The 16,181-nt window shown below is 44.0% G+C and overlaps 1 protein-coding gene across 1 annotated transcript in view; it reads left to right on the top strand.

Moving 5' to 3' along the window:
• The window catches only part of LOC311360155 (putative helicase mov-10-B.1), a 32,963-nt gene extending 16,891 nt beyond the window's left edge, over positions 1 to 16,072 (top strand). Inside the window, exons 23-44 of the mRNA XM_084480251.1 lie at positions 75 to 177; positions 437 to 603; positions 857 to 953; positions 1,268 to 1,409; positions 2,403 to 2,655; positions 2,782 to 2,895; positions 3,628 to 3,826; positions 3,942 to 4,084; positions 4,204 to 4,380; positions 6,819 to 6,931; positions 7,241 to 7,437; positions 7,596 to 7,693; positions 8,714 to 8,811; positions 8,919 to 9,017; positions 10,728 to 10,887; positions 11,501 to 11,618; positions 13,086 to 13,277; positions 13,394 to 13,468; positions 13,557 to 13,682; positions 13,938 to 14,026; positions 14,233 to 14,345; positions 15,613 to 16,072. Coding sequence (XP_084336377.1) covers positions 75 to 177; positions 437 to 603; positions 857 to 953; positions 1,268 to 1,409; positions 2,403 to 2,655; positions 2,782 to 2,895; positions 3,628 to 3,826; positions 3,942 to 4,084; positions 4,204 to 4,380; positions 6,819 to 6,931; positions 7,241 to 7,437; positions 7,596 to 7,693; positions 8,714 to 8,811; positions 8,919 to 9,017; positions 10,728 to 10,887; positions 11,501 to 11,618; positions 13,086 to 13,277; positions 13,394 to 13,468; positions 13,557 to 13,682; positions 13,938 to 14,026; positions 14,233 to 14,345; positions 15,613 to 15,680 — 2,941 coding nt within the window. The 3' untranslated portion in view covers positions 15,681 to 16,072. The remainder of the gene's footprint in view (positions 1 to 74; positions 178 to 436; positions 604 to 856; positions 954 to 1,267; positions 1,410 to 2,402; positions 2,656 to 2,781; positions 2,896 to 3,627; positions 3,827 to 3,941; positions 4,085 to 4,203; positions 4,381 to 6,818; positions 6,932 to 7,240; positions 7,438 to 7,595; positions 7,694 to 8,713; positions 8,812 to 8,918; positions 9,018 to 10,727; positions 10,888 to 11,500; positions 11,619 to 13,085; positions 13,278 to 13,393; positions 13,469 to 13,556; positions 13,683 to 13,937; positions 14,027 to 14,232; positions 14,346 to 15,612) is intronic.
• Positions 16,073 to 16,181: the final 109 nt, after the last annotated feature.

A 16,181-nucleotide genomic window follows, 5' to 3' on the forward strand; every position in this document is an offset into this window, starting at 1 on the left:
TATGGCTATTTGTTGAACATTTCAATTGCCATGCATTAATAAATCTATATATATATATATCGGCGTAATTTCAGGGATGAATGCATCAAGGGTCCAAACTTCAGTGCGATACTTTATGCTCTAAGAGTCACACGCAAAGCAACCATCTTCCGTGGAAAGGTTTGCTTTGACCCTAAGGTGAGATATGCTTTCGCGTTTCTCCAAGTGAAGACAGGACGTTAATAAACACTGTACTTATGTGCTCTCCTCTGGTCCACCAGCAGGGTCTGATGTTATTATCATATACATTATTATTCCCTCTTCAGACAAAAGAGACAATCAGCTTACTCCATAAATTAGGGTTATGCTTTGATGCATAGGGCTATATTGTAATGTCTTAAACTTTGTGAAAGGTAATCCACTACTCTGTCTAATAAAAAAAAAACACTTCCTGTAGTCTCAAACTCGGGATCAGTGGCATAATTCTCGGATGAGGCAGCGGGTGTCGTACAGGACTGGGACCCCCAGTCCCAGCCCATCGCGGGCCTCCCCGTGCCCCCCACCAGGGACGAGATCCCGGCGAAAGCTGGCCAGCCTACTCATGGTTAAACTCGCGAGAGATAAGTAAGAACTTTTTGTGGTTGTCTTTTTGTCTATGTACTATGAAAATCAGCAGGGGTTTGTATTGTGTGTGTGTATTTGGAATATTTACCACCTACACTAGTACTACATGTTATTTATATGACTAGTATCACATTATATGTCCTTAGTTAAAGTGCATTGCTTTAAGGAAGTGTACAGCAAACAAACAAAGACGCACCACGTTGTCGCAATACTACTCACTAACGCTGTGTTCATCTTCCTCTGACACCCAAAGGGCCCAGTTCGTCTCTGATAAGAATGGTGTCTTCATCAGCTCAGACCACGACGGCGCAGACGGGAAAATTTGCTTGTGCGTGGAGGATGATAACGAGGTATTAAGTTAAATGCAAATATTGTTTCTTTCTATTGTTTGTAGGATAACGCTCCCGCCCTCTACTTTTATGAGTGTCCTGCTCTACGTAGATTACAGGTTATGCTGCTGTGAACAAATACAAGATACCATACTACATTTTAATAACTAATGTTCCTTTCTATACTGATAGCTACATACACATAGTGCATTATCCTACACTATCCGACACTATCTTGTGATAACAACATTCACACAGCTAATACAGGGCAGTGATTGGGTACGATTATTGAGACGATGTGCCAATACAAGAGCACCTCTGTTTGCTCCTGACAGCACGTTGTGCGTGTGTGCGTGAGGAACGCGGGGCCGGCGGTGGTCCACTTCACCTACTACACCCTGCTGAACTGGCTCCAAGAAATCACCCTGGAGGACGAGCAGAACGTGACCCGCGCTAGCCCACTGACACTAGCACCAGGCAAGACCAGAATGAATACGTGGTGCACGAATAAGTCCATAATACTCGGTCCACGAATATTCGTGGACTTTTGGGCATTTCCTCCCAGTGCAAATATGTTTAAATGAGTTACTGAAAGCAGTGTTCTGAATTGGGATCAATTCATCGTTTTTAAACCTATGTTGTGAGTAATAGAGAAGAAAATATTTAAAAGATTGTTGCAAGTGGCCTGTATGCATGGCCCTCACATGTTTTTTTGCAAAGCTGTACATGTCTTAAAGATATTGATGTGGATGTTTCCATCATTCTCATATAATGTAATTTACATTTTACATTTCTCACAGTGCAAATCTGTTTTTGAGTTTCTGAAAGCAGTATTTTAAGATGGGATATATGTAATTATAATTTGTAAGCCCATGTTGCAAATATAACAACAACAAAAAACTTTAAAATGTTGATGCATGATTGTGATTCTGGTTATAATGGAGTTTAATGCTAAAATGAGCAGGTGACTTAAACTTATGAACTGTAGTGTATTCAGTAATTAATCTAGCATACTTTCATTAAATAAATTCAAGTTAAAATTTAAGAGTATAATTAGGCTATACTGAGCCTAATCTATTTATACCAGAGATTTTCTTAAAGTGAAGTTAATACCTTTGTATAGCTAATTTGCATATGTATAGCTCCCAGAATCTGCATTTACATGTTAAAGCTTCCCCTACAATTAGGGGGAGGGGGGCCATGGGGGACGAAACCTGAACTTCTGTGACAATTTCCGGTGCTGCTTTTTGACGGGAATCCCGCTTTTCATGCAGTGAATGGTTTTAGGTTGCTAACATGAAAAACAAAGCTAAGAGACTCAAATGCGTGGATACTTAGATTGTTTGTTACATTTGATCATTTGAATACTGATGTCAAGGATGCGAGTATTTCTCCCCTCCACATGAACGTTACAATAAAACAAGTTATTATTAGCACTGGAATTGTATTCATGCATGTTTGCATCTACAGGGGACAGCTATGAGATCCAAGTGCGGTTCCAAACAACCTTGGTGGGTTTCTACCCCGCGACGCTGGCCTTTGAGTTCAAACCCGACCCGCTGCCCTCTTCTGTCGCTTTCCACATTGTGCGATACATCGAAGTGCAACGGGTCACCTCTTTGGGCAAAGAGCTGGCCCCCGTGGCGCCCTACAGATCCTCCCGCTTCTCTGCTCTGCCTCACTCAGAGTCCTGCCCTATCGTGGACGGACAGCCCCCTGAAAGGTACAACTACTACCACACACCATTTGTGCGACATATTGTTTCATGGAATTGAGATTGTGAGAGCTTGCTCGCAATAAAGTGATTGATTCATAGGTAACACTTGTTCAACATTTCTTTCAAAAACAGGCAGTCTGTGATGCGTCTTAAGATGGAAATTGAGCTGAAGAACTACAAAGTTCCACAATACATGAACCAGCTCATCGACTCCCTTAAGAACCCCGATTTTAGGATGGATCCAAGGTATGTTTTCCACAGAGCCTCAGTCCCTCCCCATTCGCGCCCCCCTCGGGACCTTAGTTCAGCGGGAGATTATTGATATTTTTTATCCTGTTTGAATTGTGCCCTGAATTACACATAGTATGTTCTTCAATGAAAGAGCAGCGTTCTTCTGGGAGAGGCTAAGGCTCTCTCTTGTTGTAGACTTTTCCAGAAGTGAAAGAACCGATGTGTAAACAAACAATAGTTCCCAGACAGATGGTTTTGAGTAACCCATTTTGATCATGTTAAAATGTTATAAATATGGTTATATGACAAGCGATACTTCATTGTCATAGTTTATTTGTCTTAGTAGTGTTGTTTTGTGATACCTATATAACAATAAAACCTACCTACAAGATAATGAGTCTCACTAGCTATGTGTTCAATTGACCTGGCTCCCTGAACTTCATCAGGGGTTATTGTGATTGTATCTGTGAAACTATGAGTCAAGGACACAAGGCAGATATTTGGTGTTGGTTCCACCCAAGGCAACACCACTTTATACAACCGGTTTAGGTCTAAATATAAGCCCTATTTATAGATTGAGGGTAATTACATTTTTACCAGAGAAACATTTTCATATTTCATGAAGGCTATTTGTAACTTAACCAATTCATGATTTGTGCAATAAATATTTGTGTAAACATCCATCAAATGCCAACATTGAAGAAAGAAATGGTTCAAACTGCATTCCTATTGTGTGTCTATATGCAGCACACGAGCTAGGAAAGCCCTGCTGGACAGCCCCCTGACCATGGAGAACTACTGTGAGAGGTTTGAGCTGCTGCTCTATCTGGAGGAGCTTCAGATGCTGAATGACATCAAGCGCTACAACATCCCCAACAAAGACGGAGACTACGCGACCATGTGCAAAGACACAACCAGGAAGAATAATAAGCTCCTCGTGCTGCAGGTGGCGACCCACTCCTCTCACACATTGCCTGATCTCACTTGCTTAATTACTGACTCATGAACTCATTGTTGTTAATTAGGCTTGCTGATATCTTTACTCCTGCTGTCCTCCTCAGGTTCCCGGCGTGGCGGAGAACCGTCCGTCTGTTCTAGTGGGGGACAGAATCCTGGTGTGCCCAATAGGGGAAACCAGGGAGAAGTATTGTGGCTACGTTCATGCAGTGCATTTGGATAATGTGCTACTGGGCTTCAGCTCAAAGTAAGACGGTCTAAAATGTAAACAATCTCACAGATGCATTAGGCCTGACTTCACAGTGGTCCACCTACACTCACGTCATTACAACAGTTTCACTTTATGGTGTCTGTCCGTGACTACAGGTTAGTGGATCGCTTCATAGACGGCATGCAGTTCAGCGTCGAGTTCACGGTGGGCCGCTTGCCCATGCGTCTGCAGCACCGGGCCGCGGAGATGGCGAAGAAGCACGGGCTGGGAGCGGTGTTGTTCCCCGTCGGGCCGCCTCCTCTGGAGACCGGCCCTGAGCTGCCCTCACTCAGGTGAGCACTGGATCAAAAGGGGGTCTTCTTCACTGAAAGTAAAATTGGGGAGTGGATTCAGCCATTGGGCATTTTTGCATTGAGGTTGAGCATCTTGCGTGGACAGTGAGTGCAGACTTGCAGATGGCAATGCAACTTTATTTATATAGCACTTTTATACATGAGGCAGACTCAAAGGACTTAGTAAGTAAAAAATGTAGTAAAAAAATGCATTGTAGGGTGCAATGTAGTGTGGAAGCATATCAGTTATATACGTGTAGCAGCAGCATTCTGGACAAGCTGTAGTTGCCTAAGAGAGTTTTTTTTGGAAGACCTGTAAAGAGACCATTGCAGTAATCAAGTTTACTAGGGATAAAGGCATAATCAATTTTTTTTCTCAAAGTCTTGAGTGGACATGAGCCTCTAAGTCTTGCTATGTTACAATGTGAATGTCAAAATGTAAATCGTAATCCATGATAACCCTGAGATTTCTGGCTTTGATTGAGGTTTTCAGGGAGAGAGAGTGAAGGTGTTAATTTAATTTAGGTTAATTTAAGCCTTTCCGTTTTGGCACCAAATACAATTATCTCGGTTTGGTCCTCATTTAGTTGAAGGAAATGTTGGCACATCCAGTCTTTGACTTGCTCAATGCACTGGCACAGCAGATCTATGGGCCGAGTCATTTGGTGATATTGATACATAGATTTGTGCGTCATCGGCATTGCAATGATGGTCAATATTATTATTTTGCATGATTTGCTCTAGTGGGAGCATTAAGATGTTGAATAAAGAGGGTCCTAAGATTGACCCTTGTGGGACTCCACATTGGTTGGTTGGTTGAATCTGATACAAAGTTGCCAATGGAAAAAAATTAGTTTCTATCCTGTAGGTAGGACCTAAACCAATTAACGACCTGAAAGCCCCACCCAGTTTTCTAACCTGTCCAAAAGTATTGATTGAGTATGATCTAAAGTGTCGAATGCAGCACTGAGGTCTAGTAGCATTAGTATTGAGATTTTGCCAGAGTCTGTTTTAAGAGGGATGTCGTTTACAACTTTAAAGGAGACATATTATGGTGTTTTTAAACATAGTATAGAGTTCCAGAAAACATATCTTACCTAGCGCTATTCCCCTCTGTTTCAGTCCTTTCAGAATGTGCTGTTTCTGGTGTCTGTAGCTTTAATGCAAATGAGCTGCTGCCCATTGATAAATGAGCTGGTCAGAGTGAACCACAGCATGGAGGTGAAGTGATTGTTGCCGTTTGCGGACTCCCGGAGCTCTATATATATAATAATAATAATAATATAGGTATCTATATAATATAATATCTAATATTACGGCCAAAAGCTATGTGCGCCTCGGATGATATTATGAATCAGAAAGACTGAGTCTGACGTCTCTGGTACTTCCACAACAAGTAGAGACTCGTAGTGGGGGTTAGGAGCTCCGGCGGTGGAGCTCCAGCAGGGGGGAGCTCGGCGGCAGTACTTTAGAATGTTCATTGATATACTGTTTTTTGACAGTATTTGATTTAGTTTGTATGTTGGGAATAAAATATATATTAAAGAAAACACAGAAGTGGTACGACAGTGAAGGATCAGTTATAAAGATCTGAAACATTGAGACTGATGGGCAAAATAGCCTAACGAGCGCATCACATGACTCTTGTTCTAACCTAACGAACACATCACATGTACATTACGAATATAGTCAGCTATTTTTTCAGGTCAAGGCCTGAGCCGGAGGCCGCATATCCCAACTATGGGAGATGTTGGAGACTCAATGCACCACACATTCGCAAGAACAGGAGTCAGTCTGCTGATAACATTCGGCCACAGCTCAGGGTCAAGATACCCCTCGAGAAGCCCTCACAGCTTGTTAGGAGAAACACAGAAGACACTCATAAAGACATCAGAGCCCGGAGGCTCAAGGTCAAGCTAAACATCCAGAAACACACACACCTCGAAACGCACACACCTCGTTGGGAGGGGGTGGGGGGCTGGGTGCCCTCCACTTGGTTGTTATCAGCCTGTGGCCATGACATGTCGATGGCACTGGTGTAGGGCGTTTAGAATCGTGTAATAGTATATTAGTTAGGGATTGACTGATATGGATTTTTTAGGGCCGATACCGTACCGATTTTTTTTCATCAGCCTTAACCGATGACCGATACGCCAATACCGATTTTCTTGAGCCGATATTTGGAGCTGATACTGCTTTTGCTCCCTCAATTTACATCATAAAAATGACACAATGATGATAACAAATGTTACAAGTCTCAATTGAAAAAAGGAACATCTGTAAATCATGCCGGGAATTAAAAAAAATAAAAAAATAAATAAATAGGCAAAAAAAAAAAGCCGGCCGATATATCAGTCGATCACTAATATTAGTTACCACTTATTACATTGTCATACACTCGACCCTTTAAACACCATCATTGCGTGTTCTGGCTCCAGGCTGTTTGACAGGAAGCTTGAGGGGAACCCGGAGCAGTACAAGGCCGTCCAGCACATCGTGGCCGGCTCCTCCAAACCCGCCCCCTACCTGGTGTTCGGCCCGCCCGGTACAGGTGCGTGCCCCGGGCCGTGCTCAGGGACTGCTGCTCTGTGTTCTCTGTTCCCTTGTTTTCTTTGACTTCATATTCCACAGTGTAGGACTCTCAGTCCGACGGCACATATACCTTTATATCTGTACAACATCTTTGTGTCTTTGTCTTTGTTGCTTGTTGTTAATTACACATCTTAATTCTAATCATTTCTACTTTATAGGATTAACAATATTTGACCACATAATCATCATGGTCCGTTTCATACAGAGAACGGGTTGTAGATAAGCCAATAGCCACAACTCTCCTCTGAACCCGGTGTTTTGTGTGCAGGTAAAACGGTCACCGTGGTGGAAGCCATTAAGCAGATCGAGAATACCCAGACAATGTGCCGCATCCTGGCCTGTGCCCCCTCCAACAGCGCCTCTGACCTGCTCTGTAAGAAGATCCTGGAGCACGTGGACGAACGGAAGGTGTACCGCATGTATGCCAGCAGCTGGGACCCTGAGAGAATTCCTGATGAACTGAAGGTCAGCATCAAAAGCCTATTTCTACATTTATTGCCTTACTGGCTTATTGCATTCATTGTCAGTTGGCCTCACAGCGCATCACTTGTATTACCTGAGCCTTGCTGTCCTGTGTAGAGGAGTGTGTCTGTCTAACATGTAGCACATGTATGTGTCCCCAGGCCTGCTCTAACCACGTAGGTGATGTGTATATGTACCCCTTTAAAGAGGACCTGCTAAAGTACACCATCATTGTTACAACCCTGTGCACCGCTGGAAGGTAGCTAACACTTAATAATAATTAACTACTACTATGACTGCTACTACCACCACTTCTACTACTACTACCACCACCACTGCTACTACTACTACTACTACTACTGCTACTACCACCACTACTACTACTACTACTACTACTACTGCTACCACTACTACTACCACCACCACCACCACCACCACCACCACCACCACCACTACTACTACTACTACTACTACTACTACTACTACTACTACTACTACTACTGCTACTACCACCACTACTACTACTACTACTACTACTACTACTACTATACTACTACTACTACTACCATGACTGCTACTACTACTACTACTACTACTACTACTGCTACTACTACTACTACTACTGCTACTACCACCACTACTACTACTACTACTGCTACTACTACTACTACACTACTACTACTACTACTATGACTGCTACTACCACCACTACTACTACTACTACTACTACTATGACTGCTACTACTACTACTACTACTACTACTACTACTACTATGACTGCTACTACTACTACTACTACTACTATGACTAATAATATTAAACTGAAAACGTAAATAAAACTGCTCGAAAGGTATTCTAAAGGTATTCACAGCACACACCGCCGACACTATGTGTGTATACAATTTAGAGCAATAGCACTTGACACAACACATGGTAAACTTGATATGTCCTCTAGGTTCATACCAACCTTCAAGGCCCTTGGACCTTGAATTATGAGCTATGAATATTATATGCTATGAATATTATATAAATCATTTTCTTCCGTTTACAATTGCAGCCAGTATGAATCCACAGCCTAAGCCCTCTAATGTCAACTAGACTCTTACTGAAAAGGCTACCATGCTATATAACACCTTCACTTGAACCTTTTCTCATTGGGAAATATGAAATGAACCAAGTACATCTTAAGAGTCATGTTTGTGTTTCACCTGAGTTAAAGGGATCGCCCTCCTGGAACTGAACCAAGAGTATGTTCTGAATCACGTGTTTCATCTGTTAGGCTCGTTACAGGGGGAATCCCTCCCGGACATTTCAGCCATGTGTTTGTCGACGAGGCAGGACATGCTGTTGAGACTGAATGCATCATCCCGCTGGCAGGTACCGACTCCCCCTCTGCGTTAGCAAGACGTCATCCTCCGATGCTTTGGCTAAAAGTGTCTTATCATTTATTGATCATCATTGATATTTGATTCCTTTGACCAAAGGCCTCGTCCAGCCAGAGTCTGGTCAGGTGGTCCTCGCGGGAGACCCCAAGCAACTGGGACCCATTCTCAGATCGCCCCTGGTGCAGTGCCATGGCATGGGTAAGTGTGTGCACCACAGAAACACACACTGTATATAAATGTGCAGCTAGGTGCACAGTTTGTTCCGGACTAAAATGTGTTTTTTGTGTCATTCACTGATATAAATAATTCATTGATAATTCATTGATACTTTTCTTGAGTCAACAATGAAAGTGTGTCCAGCAGCACCCAACACAACAAAAGGATTAAAAAGCACATGGATAAAGGAAAACTCAACCTTCTTTTCCGGTCGTTTTGGGTCTAAGGGACTAATGCAGACAACCTTTTTTGAATTGGTCCAGTATTGAGTGGGGAAGCTGCAGCCAGTCTAAAAGGGCTGCAGTGTAATCCTTTGGGGATACAGCGCTCTGTTAATGTACATCCTCTAACAGTAATAGTTCTTGCTACTGCTCAATCTTTAGTCCTGCGAGGGTTGAGTCATTGCAGTGAGAGAAGGGGGGAGACGTGAGTGAGCGCTGGAGAGAGGAGAGTTCTTTGTGTTGGACTACAGAGAGCCTAGTGTCGCGTGTTATCTAAAACATTTGGGTGAAGGAGAGTTCAGATTGGAATGGCAATAAGGACATAGCCTATTGGCCCAAATGATTACTTTACAGCCCCGAGGGCGGGGGGAGCCCAGACGCACGACAACAGACGAGGGTTGTAAAGTTCAAACATTTATTTGCTGGGAATGAGCAGCGGCTGGGCGATGCGGGAGGCCAGCTGCGGTTGTGAGAAGATCTGGGCAGGAGTAAAGGGTTAGAACCCGACAACATTGAATATTAGGACGAAGATACAGAGAGACCAGAAACGCTGCTAACATAGCTAGACTGTTTGAAGATACGTAGAGACCAGAAACGCTGCTAACATAGCTAGACTGTTTGAAGATACGTAGAGACCAGAAACGCTGCTAACCTAGCCAGACTGTTAGACGATCTGGCGACAAATGGTTGAGAGGGCCGGAGTTGAAAGCAGGAGTTGTGGATTAAGGTGATCCACAGGTGGGTCTGGTTGAGCTGGAGAATGGAGGAGTCCGGAGAAGCTTTTCATATATCTTTTTAAATTCGAAAAAAAAAATCAATCATTTGAAGTCCCTTAGACCCAAAATGATAGAAAATAGGGTCCAGGGGAAAAAGTCTCTGCACAGAGGAATGTGTGGCGGGGGAGGTGTAGCTGGGAGGATACAGATAGGGCTGTGGACACTTGGTGAAGGTTGGGAAAAAGAAATGTTTATCAAAGGAGGAAGACACAACACATAACAACGCAGTCGTCTTGCTATGGAATGATTTATTATTTATTATTTATTATTACTAAGATGCAGGCAGCACTTTATCGAGCATATTCAACGAGACAATGGGTGTACATGATTCTTAAAGGGAAACGTTCACATTATGGGCAGTAACAACCATGTGCCGTGTGGGGGGGGGGATTGAAATATTGTAAATAAGTATGGAACCGTGTTTGTGTAACAAACCCAGCTGCTAGATTCGGTGGTCCAGTCTCTTATCGATATATATTGAACATGTTTCATATTGATATTGATCAATAGTCTATCACGATACGATAATTTATTGTTTTATTGCCCAGGCCTACTGGAGACTGCTGGTTGGGGTTCGAACCCAGACACTTTTGGCTGGGAGTCAAACCCCCTAAATCCCCCCACCCGTTGACTCTCCTCACTCTCCTGAGTGTGTGTTATCGGGTGTCGTTGAATCCGGATTCCCCTGTCCACAGGCATGTCTCTGTTGGAACGGCTCATGGACACCGTACCTGTGTACCGGAAGATGGTCGCCGAAGATGACGACGAGGAAGAGGAAGGCGACGTCAGCGACGCAGACTCTGAGCGGGAGGCTTACGACCCCCGCTTCGTAACAAAGTTGTTGTGCAACTACAGGTTTGTGTTGTTCATTAGATAGAGAGACAGTGTAGCAGGCCCGTGGGTGTGGGGTTTCCACGCCACCAAGTCAAGTAGAAAGAACCAACACACACACACACAGCAGTATGATGTTCAGTGGTTTTTTATTCACCCACGTGGTCCATAATCCGTACTCAAATCATCCAGTCCAGGGGTCGGTGCCAGAAGGGTTACCCTCTGGGTACCTAGCCTATCCCCTCTCTGGGTACCTAGCCTATCCCCTCTCTGGGTACCTAGCCTATCCCCTCTCTGGGTACCTAGCCTATCCCCTCTCTGGGTACCTAGCCTATCCCCTCTCTGGGTACCTAGCCTATCCCCTCTCTGGGTGGTATTTTGCCTCTTGGTTAATTGTCCTCAGCCTTGGGTCTATCTCCCTTTACCTGCCACTCCCCTCTCTCCTCCCTGCCGTCTGCCACAATAGATAGATAGATAACTTTATTTATTCCCGGGGGGGAAATGAGGTCATGGTAGCAGCGGTACAATACAATCAGAAATACAAAAATACCAACAAATATTTGCTTCTATAATGACCGTTCTTCACGGGTCCCCTTATCGTCTGGTCCGTTGATTCTACGGTCGCCTTCGTCCTCAGGTCTCACCCCGCCATCCTGAAGGTCCCAAATGAGCTCTTCTATCATGGGGAGCTCCAGGTGTGTGCGGACGAAGCCCTCCGCAACTCCTTCTGTGGGTGGGAGTACCTTCCCAAGATGGTAATGAACGCACATGCATACACACACACACACTCTGGCTGGCCCCGATACATGGTTTCAAGCTACGAGTATACTTCAGGTTTTAGGAACAAATGTTTGAAGACATATTGTCATGAATCCTTACTTAGTGGTTATGATTAACTCAGGGACTTATGCTGTAGAGTTGACTAATATTTTGGCTCAAAGTCACACATTGCATACTGAGCTCGACATAACATGTGACTCCAACACATAGGTCAATAACCTTTGAACTACACATCCAAGAGGCTGTAGCACTCTCTAGTGGCTAACATAGAAATAGCCATATCAACTCACATCACACATATAAACACAATCATCTTTCCCTGCCTGAATGGGAGCCATCAGAGACCACTGCTGTGGAATTTTATCAACTTGTCGTTTTTCTCTTTCGTTTCTGCTGTGCTTTTTAATAACGCACAGAGCAGCACTACAATATCACAGGACTGCTGGGTGGTCACCAGTGGCTTTGGATCCACTCATAGATCCGGGTCCAACTCGGTTAAGGCAGAGCTGCAATGTAGCCTGATAGTATCTAAGACACACAGCTTCTGTACTTTGAGAGTAGGCCTATTTCCTATCAGCACAAAGCAAATAGGTTTTTTAGAAAATGATGTTGATAAAATCACTGACCTGTTATTATTGGCAGGTAGGGCTTTTTGGCATCTTTGGGCCTTGTTTATACATCTGCTGAATACGTTCATCTTCAACCCTTCTAAGACCATACTTGCCTCTTATTTCAACGACTGACCAGTGAGATCCCCACTGTGGCTCACCGATTCATGGGGAGAACAGCCAATAAATGTTATTACTACCAGCAGTTAAAGTCTGTGTCTGTCGGTCACACTGGGTGACAGGTGTCAAAGTACCGAAGTATAAGGGGTATAATATAGAATAGTCTCATATCCAAATACAAAACGAATTAAAGATAATTTGGTCATCGCGTGTTTGGCCAGGACATTTCCGTGGTAGATACCCTTATCTCAATGACGCGTTGACGTGCTTGATGTCTCGCGCCCTTAAATATATATTTTTATTTAATCCCTGGGATGTCACTGGTATATTTGGACGAAATGTAACCTTAGCTTCTACCTGCGAATCGCAAATATGCATAGATATCAAAAAAAGACGTATTTTTATAAAAGAAAAAACCTGAGGATGGCATTCAAATACTATACTATACTATAATATAATGAACAACTACCTAACAAAGGTTTAGTCACATTCTGATTGACCATTTTGTTTGTAATTCACCACACTGTACACATAAACACATGAACATGTTAGGACTCAAAATGTAAACAATTGCAACCAAAAAACAACAAAATGTGAAAGAGCGTATTAAGGTTGGGCTTAAGTGAAGACAAACACACACACCAACACAGACACACACAGACACACACACCAACACACACACATCCCATTCATCTGTCTACTGGGTCATCCCAGGGCTTCCCGGTGGTCTTCCACGGGGTGACCGGTGTGGACGAGCGGGAGGCCAACAGCCCGTCGTTCTTCAACGTAGCCGAGGTGGAGCAGCTGATGAACTACGTGACCAAACTGCTCGAGAGACACGGGAGGAAGGGCCATTACAAAGTCTTACCCAAAGACATTGGCATCATCGCCCCCTACAGGAAACAGGTAGCGATGGCATGCGCCCAATGTCTCTAAAAAAGCACACCGCCTTTCACTTGATCTGTTCATGTCGTCAAAGGCATACTGAAAATAAAAACCAACCTTTCCCCCGTGAATAACAGGTGCTGAAGATCCGTAAGGGCCTCAGGATATTGGAAAAAGACCTGAAGATCACAGAGCTCACTAAATACCTGAAGGTGGGACACTGAAGTATATGCCGGTAATAAAACGATGACTGTGCTTTTCCCCGAGCGGCTGGTTGAAGTGTGCGGTGTCTCGTGTCAGGTGGGGTCCGTGGAGGAGTTCCAAGGCCAGGAGAGGATGGTGATGCTGGTGTCCACGGTGCGCAGCAGCCCCAAGTGGGCCGACCACGACCAGCAATTCGACCTGGGCTTCGTCAAGAACGAGAAGGTGTGCCGCGTTACAAACGGTCCAAAATAAACACCTGCCATCAGCCAATGGCAGATCGATTTGATTAAAAACAATAACTTTTGGATGGTAAACTCAACAATCAAAATAAAAGGTTGGGCAAAATTCTAAGTACATTTAACACAAAGCACAAAATAAAACTCATGAATGTATATGTTAAACACGGGTAGAGAAGCGTGCCGCAAATAAGCACAAGCACATGAAGGTCATCTATGGTTCCTTTGTCGCTCTGCACAGAGGTTCAACGTTGCAGTGACTCGCGCCAAAGCCCTGCTGATCATGGTGGGGAACCCCGTCGTGCTGGGCACCGACCCCGTCTGGAGCAGGTGGGTGTCCTGCTGTGAACGACTGTTTGGCCCTCAGGAGGAGCTGCAGAAACAAACTGACCCTAGGAGATGTGTGAATGGAACCATAAAAAAAGGGGGACGTTTGTCTGGCTGACGTTCGAGCCGGCGGCCGGGTGCGATGGTACAAAGCTAGTAGTCGTCGGTACTTATTCCCCTGTTGTCTGTTTCTCCCGCTCCGTCTCCAGCTTCATCGAGTACTGCAAAGACAGCGGGGGCTACACTGGCGTCTCGTATGCAGAGGAAGAGGAGGACGTGGTGGCCCGGCTCGCCGCCCTATGGACCAGCATCGAACCAAAAGGTCTTTTTATTTATTTATTTTTTTTTAGGTACGTTGCGGTCGGTAGCTGGGGCAGATAGGCAGGGCGTTCGACTCCCAGCGGGAAGGCAGGCGCGGCGTTGTGGGCGGGCCCGACGGGTCTAGGACCACCCACTGCTCAACAGGCCACACACCACAACTCTTCTCCTTTAAAAACAACTAAAAAACGTTTCATATATTTTAATTTTGTCAAGAATTCTTAAAAATCTGCAAATAATCTCATCATTTGTGCTAAAGTAATGCCCTGTGAGTTGGTTTTGGTGAAGAAATGCTCTGGTGGTCCTGTTTGACGCTGTTGGTCTACAGAGCGACGGCGTGGTGATGAGAGGAGACAGACAGGTCTAGAGACAGGTCCGTCCTACGCACAGAAACCTTTCACAATGCAACTAAATATTTAATGAGCATCAAGCTATTAAAGTCTCTACTATGCACAGATAATATAACGGTATATCAGTCATCTTTATTAGGTTAAACAGGGATTTGATAACGTTTTTAATTTAAGGACCACCCACAGCTGGAATCCTGGCGCCGTGCCTGCAGGAAGGTACTCGGTTCGATCCCCAGTGTCTGCAATGATAACATCTACTTTAATTCACTGTAAACTCTTTGAAAAGGTTATTGAATTAAAAGAACTGAACGGTAGGAGGGGACCGGGTGGGCGGTAGCTAATGGCTAAACGGGCCAATCAGATGAGCAGCAATCCAGACAGAAATCCTGAGTCCGTCCTCACACCAGGTGGCTTTTACTGTTTTATATTGTCAGAATAAACATATATAATATATACATATAGAAGTTATACCCATGCACCACAAAACAATTGTTAGATGTGTTTGAGAGAGGTTATATGTAAGTACTACAACAAAGGTTTATGGCATGGTGTTATGGTTCAACTTGGGTTTAATGTTTTTATATTAGATAACTTACGATTGGTTTTATGTTCATCTTTAGATTGTTAAGATATCAGTATATATTTCAATCTTTGGTTAGAAACATGAGTGCCATCAGTTTGACATTGCTGGGTATTAACGGTTTGCACAGACTGACATTTTGGCAAGCTAGCATAAAACAACCAGGATGTGTCCTAGCCTGACCACGGCCTTAACCGGGCCTGATGCCTCCTGGTGTCCAGCCCTGCCCCCCCGCCCAGTCTGCAGATAGCCTTCTCCCCAAAACACACGCACACACAAATAAACACCACACCCTCCCGCCCCCACTGACCTCCTCCCTTGTGTCATCTTCACCCCCCCAGAGACGGAGGAGAGCGGAGAGAGCCTCCTCCAGCAGCAGGTGGACCCGGAGTGGAGGAACGAGCTGTGAGGAGCGGGACCGTTCCTCCAGTCGCTTTGGATGGAAGTCAATTCATTCATTTTCTGGATCATTTTCTGGACTTTTGCTGTATGTTTACATTCACGGTGACAACTCAACAATTCATTAATCGACAAAATAATTTTTGGTTCAACTACAAGTTAAAAAAAAACGTGATGGGTTATAGTGGTTTGAAGGTCATCTGAGAGAAAGCTCTACTGGAAATGATGTGGCTTTCAATTATCTGTTTCTTTATTTTGTCAAAGTAAAAAATGTTTAATCTGTGAACATGTAAGTTTTCTAGTTGTCATTTGACAACTCACATGAAAGATGAGTGCCCAGGGAAAAATGTGCCTTAATGCTGTGCATATTGTAATATGAATTAAAGTATTGTTATAAAGAGAGCCATGTCTTGATACAGTCGTCGTTTCGGTTTGTTAAATGCATCGTTTTTCATTTCCTACCAAGGAGCTTGAAATATCGTTTCTGTATGAGGATGTGAAAGTGAAGTGC

Source organism: Micromesistius poutassou (genome assembly GCF_964030765.1).
Source record: "Micromesistius poutassou genome assembly, chromosome: 15".
Lineage (NCBI taxonomy): Eukaryota > Metazoa > Chordata > Actinopteri > Gadiformes > Gadidae > Micromesistius > Micromesistius poutassou.